The sequence below is a fragment of the Struthio camelus genome, chromosome 4, assembly GCF_040807025.1.
Source record: "Struthio camelus isolate bStrCam1 chromosome 4, bStrCam1.hap1, whole genome shotgun sequence".
Taxonomy (NCBI): Eukaryota; Metazoa; Chordata; class Aves; order Struthioniformes; family Struthionidae; genus Struthio; species Struthio camelus.
Genome location: NC_090945.1, coordinates 8542924 through 8550059, shown reverse-complemented (window position 1 = coordinate 8550059; position 7136 = coordinate 8542924). Strand labels below are relative to the sequence as shown.

The window sequence follows — 7136 nt, the reverse complement described above, 5'->3', positions numbered from 1 at the left end:
TGGAGCTCGGTAGGCTTGAGATGCTAGTGAATTGCCAGAGGAGCCATCCGGTGAGGTGAGTTGCTGTATGTTGTGACCTTGCACTCTCTGGCTAGTCCATTGACATCAGTGTTGATCAGCTGGACTGGGCTGAAATAACCCCCTGAACAAGCTTTACCTGGAGGTGTGACAGGTGCTGGCTGCCCCTGTGTGGAAGGATGGGTCGTGTCAAGTACTGTAGGCAATCACAAGGTACAACTGTGTCTGCTGTGCCTCTTCATTGCAGGCCTTGGGAAAATGCTTCAGCCCCCAAGGAGGAGAAGGTGGGGTGGTCTTGCAAGGCAGGCATCCCTGGAACCTGAAGGCTCCCACGAGAAGGTGAAAAATGTCGTCGTTGCTTTGTCTGCCTCGTGTTGCTTGGGATGTCTATGTAGAGGACGAGTCAAAGGATTGCTTCAGAGACCACCTGAGGCTATTGCATCTTCAAGTAGGTCCCGTGACCGCCTGTGCAGTGTATGATGTGTGTAGGAACTTGGGGCGGCATGTGAAACTGTGTTGCTTACCAGGGCACGGGGACCCTTTGGAGCTTGGCATGGTGTGTTTCAAAGTTAATCCTGTGCGAGGGCCCTTGAGAAACCCTGTGTTTTGGATGTAGTGGGGCCAGGGGGCAGCTGGGGAGAAGTGAGTTGTAGAATGTAGCACTTGGCACTTGCTGTCTTGTGTAAGAGTTGGAATGCAGCTTTGAAAGGAGAGCGAGACCAGTTTGTGGGTAGTTTCAAAAGGGATGAATGAGTTGTGTGGCCAGTGAGAAGGAGCAGCAGTCGAAAGGCAGCATCAGCAGGCGAGGCCCTATTTAAGCTGCTTAGTGCTGCTGAGCGGTGTGTCTTCGAACAGTACATAAGCTGAAGCCCTCAGCTAATGCCCCAAATAATCCAGGCATGGCCCGAAACCGTGGGCGGGGAACTTGCCCAACTGCCTCAAATGAGGGGTTAGTGTTGCTTGAATAGCAGCTTCAGAGGGAAGCACAAAACCTCCGGAGCGTGCGTCCTTGTGTCTTCTTTTACCCTAACTTGGGGACTGGGAAGTATGCAATAACCCAAGAAACTAGAGAAGTGCATTTTTCACCCTGATTTGCCTAATAGTGAATGAGAGGGGAACCTCAAAAAAAACAAAACCCTCTAAGGTTTGAGGTAGTGATGGATGAAAATCCATCCATGGGAGGGAATGTCAAGGCCATAATAATGTACATGGGGTTGTGTTTGGGAGAAGTGGAAGCTTGTTGCTCCCTTGGGAGCAACATGTAGCAGTAGAATGATACTGCAGACCTGGTTGAGCCTACAAAGAGTAGAGTGTTCTCATCAGGCGAGTTCCCCCCCCTGTGGTGCTCTGTAGGGAATGCACTAGTAAAAATGCACAGACTCCACCCCATGAATTAAAAGCACTTGATTTCCCACCCCCCCCCCCAGTTCCATTCCAAATGCTGGAGTGGATTTTGTCCTGGGTTAATATGGTTGTCCTTTGCAGGCCCCTGCTGCCTTTGTGCTGTGCCTTTTAAAGCAGATGGAGTACCAGCTCAGAGCATTGCATCGAGGGTGCCTTGGACTATTGGGGTGCCTTGCCTTCCCTTGTGCCTTTTGTGATTAACTTAAATCAGGCAAGGCAAGGACACCTTGAGCTCAGGCCAGGGTGTTCAAAGGAACTGGATATTGACTGATGCAGTTGAGAGTGAAGTTGGTGGGGGCTCCTGGTTGTCTTAATTTCCAGGGTCAGCGTTGTGTTCCTTGTGGGGAAAGTCTACTTCTCCTGGTTGAAGTCAGCAGCAAGCTGACCTTTTTCTGTGTTTATCCAGCAGGTTTTTTCCAGGGTGTGTAACTGGGCCTTTGGTCATCTGCAGAGTGCTGTGCTGACATGGAGAAGGATGTGGGCTTCTTGGCCTGGGGGCTGGCTGCAGAGGGCCAGTGGGACCTGCAGCTGTGTGGGCTGGCTTCCTTAGCTTGGCAGGACAGAGGAGTTCTGGGTCTCTTCCACAGCCAGCCAGAGGCTCAGGATCAGCTCCAGGTGCAGGGAGGAGCTCCAAGGGCTGTAGTGGAGCTTACTGCAGCAGGCAGCTGTCTGCAGTGCCTTTTGTGCAGGTAGTGATGCTTCAGGCAGGTGAGGCCTGCCTGAGAGGCTCCTCTGGACTCCTTGAGAGGGGTAGGTCGGTTGAGGTGCCCCTGTCCTTGTCCTTAAGCTTGAAGGGGCTTTCCTGCAGTGGTGGTGGGGCTTGGGGTCCCTGTCGGGTGCCCCAAGGTGCAGGAGCAGAAGCGCTGCGAGCCACCGATTGTCTCTTTCCTGGTGAAAGGGCCCATTGTGAGTGAGTAGCCTTAGTCCCACAGAACTGCTTTGCCTGGCTCAGAGGTCAGTGCCGTCTGGAGGCACGGAGACACCTGTGTTTTGAGGGCAGAACTGAAGGCATCTTGCAGGCCCTGAAATACTGAGTTTGAGGGGGAGCAAGGCAGCAGAGTAGGTAGTGCGAGGGAGGTGGCATCAGCAGAAGCAAAGAAACAGCGGTGTCCCTTTTCTGAGGGCAGGATATACTGCCTAGGGATATACTGAGCCTCTTGTGACTCGCCCAAAGTTGAGGCGGACAGAGTTTGACAAGAGAGTTGGAGTTCTATGCGTGAGAGCAACACTATTTCCCTAGGACAGAATAGGCAATGGGGTGGTTGCTGTGAAGAAGTAGGGGAGTACCTGCTGTGTCTGGATGCCGGTCAGGTAGCAGCTGTAGCTTCCTCTTCTGTCTTCTGTCACCTTAGCTCTGAGGCCTGTGGGGAAGCTGCCGTAGTTGACACGAAGGATAACATTACTGGAGGTCTACCGAGTTGTGTAATGAGTTTCCTTGGTTTGCCTGGTGAGATGATGAAGGTTATGCTAGTCCTGATGAATGTACTTGCTTGCCACTTGCTAGCAGAACAGGCAGAAGGTTGGGCCTGGTTCTTGGTGTGCTGGGTTGCAGCTTGTGTGTTTGAGGCTGAGGGAGGAGAAGTCTTGATGCTAGTGTCTGCTGCTTTGTGTAGCAGTTGATTGCAAGTACTTGGCTACAGCTTCTGCTGGGAAGTTTGTGGTTGTTTCAGAAGAGGGTGTTTTGGCATGTGGTGGTTGTATGGAGTACAGAGATGCCCCTGTGAGGGCTACTGTAGTGATTAAACCAAAATTGAAGTGGTGGTCTTGGTCCAGCAGCTTGGTTCCGGTGGTGAAGACAGCCTGAATTCTGACACCATGGATATGCTGCTTGGCAGTCTTTTTTGCTGTTGCTTAGCTTCTGTGTCTAATGTTGCAGGGATGGAATGGCTTGTGGAGTGTGGTGGTGATTGGCCTCAAGGTCTGGCTGCCCTGAGTCCTTGACTTGCCTGCAGCTAGTTGGCAGGTGGTGATTATGCCGAGTGTGGATGGGCATGCCGGTGTGCTTGCTTCAGGGAAGGCTCTGCAGACTTGACTGAGGCCCTGTTTCTGAGGTGGAAGTGAGTCTGGTCAAGAGGGCAGCCTTGTGGGTTTCAGAGGGCGTAGCTGAGGCCCATCTGCCCTTCTCTGTGAGGGGGTTAGTAGCCTGCATTGCAGGGTGGTTGAGAAGGGAAAGGCCCTGCAGGTGGTAAGGTGGTCATGGCTGGCAGGTGGAGATGGAGAAGCACTTGTGATGGACTGAAATCTGCCTTTGCTGTCAGTGACCAGAGTGAACTCTCTAGAATTTACCTTCTAGAGCCAGCTTAATACTGGCTGAGGCTTGCTCTTCTGCTGAGAAGACTAGAAGGGTCTCCTCAATCTTTGACCTCGGTGTCTAGGTTGGTTTCTCAAGCCTGCCTTCAGCTCCTTTCAAGTCCCAATGGTTCCTATTGTTGCATCAGCAGAGTGGGCTGCAGAAGGGGCTTGAGTCTAGGCTGCTTCCTGCTTGTGTTACGGTGAAGGGGGTTGGCATTGAAGGGGTAAGCCTTTTTTCCCCAATGTGGAAGGATTATGAGCTGGGAGGCTTTGGTTACTGGTGGCTTCGGGACAAGTTTTAGCAGTGACTTTTTGGGAGCAGGTGCGGGACAAATGAAGAGCCTTGCCCTGGGGGTGACAAAGTGAGCAAGGGGATGTAATGGAGTGGCCCAGCTGGGTGTGGTGATTAGAAGGAAATTCATACTTGGAGACTGTTAGCACCAGGTGGCGCTGCTCTATCAGTCTAGAGGCAGCTAATTTCTCAGTCCTGTCCTCTGGGTACCAGGGCCGGGTGGCCTGTTACATGGTAACTGAATATAATGTAATTGACCAGTGCAAGGAGACTGGGGAGAAAGACCTGCTGGGAGAACTGATAGGTGCTGATAATCCTGAGGCATTTCCTGAGTGGGAACTGTCCAAGTTGGAGCAGAGATGGGCTGTTATGATCATCAAGATGAAATCTGTGTTTGCTGAATGTATTCCAGATTAAAGAAGTTTGTTTCTTGATCTTTTCCAAAGTAAAAGGTTGAGAAATAACTTGTTGGGTAAAAGATTTCACCTCACTGATTTAAAAAAAAAAAATTGCTGTGAAGTCTAGATCTTACAATGGAGTAGTTACAGGAGCAGATGACCTCTGATGAGACTAATAAGGGCAGCAAGCTTTGGCATATTTGGCAATTGAGATAGACAGTGGAGAGCACTTTGGCCACTTTGGAAAATCTTGCTCCCTTATTTGAGGAGGAGGGGATGGTGGAGGCCAGGGAGCAACATACTGGAGAGGACCAAAAAATGAAGCACCAGCCATGAGTCAGAACAATTCATCCATCTCTGGCGGCACAGCTGGGAAGTCTGCTTTCAGGAGGAGCATGGGGAACTCTGTCTGGATGCTTGCCAGGTACAGGACACAAGAGATGCAGATAGGGGAGAAGTTTTTGTTTGGCTTTCTCAATTTGATTTCTTAGAGTCATTTTGATGAGGAAGTCTTGTGGTTTTTCTTTTTAAAGCTGTGGGCAGAACTGCAGGAGAAAGTCTGAGGTGAATTGAATTGCAGTAAGAGTAGTTTCTCGGGGATTCTCCTGTGTTTGTGGTAGCAGTGTCTGGGGAATGAGGGCAAAAGCATGTGCAGTGGGGAAACAGGAGCAGGAGCTGGTTGTCCCCTTGGGTGATTTCTGAAAGACTCACCCCTCTCCCTGCTGGAGTGACTTGCCAGCTTGCTGAATGTGGTCTTTGCCCCAGAGCACTTATATTTTGAACAGTCTTCTCAGCCTGTTGCTGCATGGTGCTGTAAAAGGCTTCTCTGCTGTTTTGGGGAGAATGCTCTCAGAGATGGCCTGTTTTTTTCAGTTCCGCACTGGAGGAATGTGGAGGAAGTGTTCTCGCAGGAGTTGAAGGTGAAGGGCTCCCTGGGCTGGACTAATTGTTGACCTGTCCCCCAAGAACTGGCTTGTGCTAGTGGATAGTTCTCATAGGTATGAGAGCCTGGCAGGGAGCATTGCAGAGGCTCCTGTTTGTCCTCAGCTGGGCCAGAGTTTAAAGAAGTGGCCAGACTTCCCTGAGCTCAGGTGCTAGCTGGTTTTTCAAGGTGCTGAGTGTGGCTGCTGAAAGAGTCCTACATGGAACTGCAGTGTGCCTGTTTGGTCTCATTATCACTCGCATGCTGTCAGAGCATGATGCGTCACCAAGTTCTGGTTGGTGGGTGCTTCATGTGCAGTTGCCTATTTGTTTTGTAATGAATAGCTGCTCAGCCTAGTGGTGTGTGGTTTTTAGCATGGATCCCTTTTGTTCCTCCTTTGATGCGTGGAAGCTTTGACAGATGCCATATTTGTTTTGCACATGTGGATTCTGAAGTTGTATTTAGCCTCTCGGAAGACCCTGACTGGACTGGAGAGGATGTCGCTTGCGGTTCTCTCAAGCTTTCTAGCAGTAGGCAGGTATAGGCTATTTCTCTGTGGTTTGGCAATACTGACAGCTCCAGCTAGTTTCCATCTAACACAGACTGTTGTTTATAAAATCAATGTTACCTGATTGGGAACTGAGTGGTTTTCAAATGTATCAGAATGACCCAAATGCTTATATGCTTTGCTGCATTACTGAATGAATATAATAAGTAAGGAGAGAGCTACTAGGATTAACTTCTTTGCATCTAAAATTCGTACTTTAAATTTAATGTCATGATTTTGTAGCACAGTAGAGAAGTTGTGGTGTTTTCATGAAGTCATTTTTAAAGGCTGTCAACTTTCTTAGGTAAAAACTGACTGGCTTCCCAACCAAGGCAGAAGGAAGGAGGACTTTTTAAAAGCCAGACTACAGCACAGTGAGGCCTTGCCAAACAAGGGATTAGGAGCCAGTAAGGTAGGAGCATGAGCAAGAGCAATATAATCTTCTCTGACGAGAAGCGAAGGGGATCACAGAATCACAGAATCGTTTAGGTTGGAAGGGACCTCTGGAGATCATCTAGTCCAACCTCCCTGCTCAAGCAGGGTCACCTAGAGCATATTGCCCAGGATCACATCCAGACGGCTTTTGAATATCTCCAGCAAAGGAGACTCCACCACCTCTCTGGGCAACCTGTTCCAATGCTCTGTCACCCTCACAGTGAAGAAGTTTTTCCTCAGGTTCAGATGGAACTGCCTGTGCTTCAGTTTCTGCCCATTGCCTCTTGTCCTGTTGCTGGGCACCACGGAGAAGAGGCTGGCCTCATCCTCTTGACACTCCCCCTTCAGATACTTGTACACTTTGATGAGATCCCCTCTCAATCTTCTCTTCTCCAGGCTGAACAGGCCCAGCTCTTGCAATCTTTCTTCATAGGAGAGATGCTCCAGCCCTCTAATCATCTTGGTAGCCCTCCGCTGGACTCTCTCCAGCAGTGCCATGTCTCTCTTGTACTGGGGAGCCCAGAACTGGACACAGTACTCCAGGTGAGGCCTCACCAGGGCTGAATAGAGGGGCAGGATCACCTCCCTCGACCTGCTGGCAACACTCTGCCTAATGCACCCTAGGATCCCATTGGCCTTCTTGGCCACAAGGGCACACTGCTGGCTCATGTTTAACTTGTTGTCCACCAGCACTCCCAGGTCCTTCTCGGCAGAGCTACTTTCCAACAGGTCAGTCCCCAGCCTGTACTGGTGCATGGGATTATTCCTGCCTAGGTGCAGGACCCTGCACTTGCCTTTGTTGAACTTCATGAGGTTCCTCTCCGCCCA

The 7136-nt window shown here is 50.4% G+C and overlaps 1 protein-coding gene across 1 annotated transcript in view; it reads left to right on the top strand.

Moving 5' to 3' along the window:
* Positions 1-276: 276 nt before the first annotated feature.
* Positions 277-7136, top strand: part of LOC138067060 (maestro heat-like repeat-containing protein family member 2B) — a gene marked incomplete at its 3' end in the record, with an annotated part of 50025 nt that continues 43165 nt past the window's right edge. Inside the window, exon 1 of the mRNA XM_068941018.1 lies at positions 277-466. Coding sequence (XP_068797119.1) covers positions 277-466 — 190 coding nt within the window. The remainder of the gene's footprint in view (positions 467-7136) is intronic.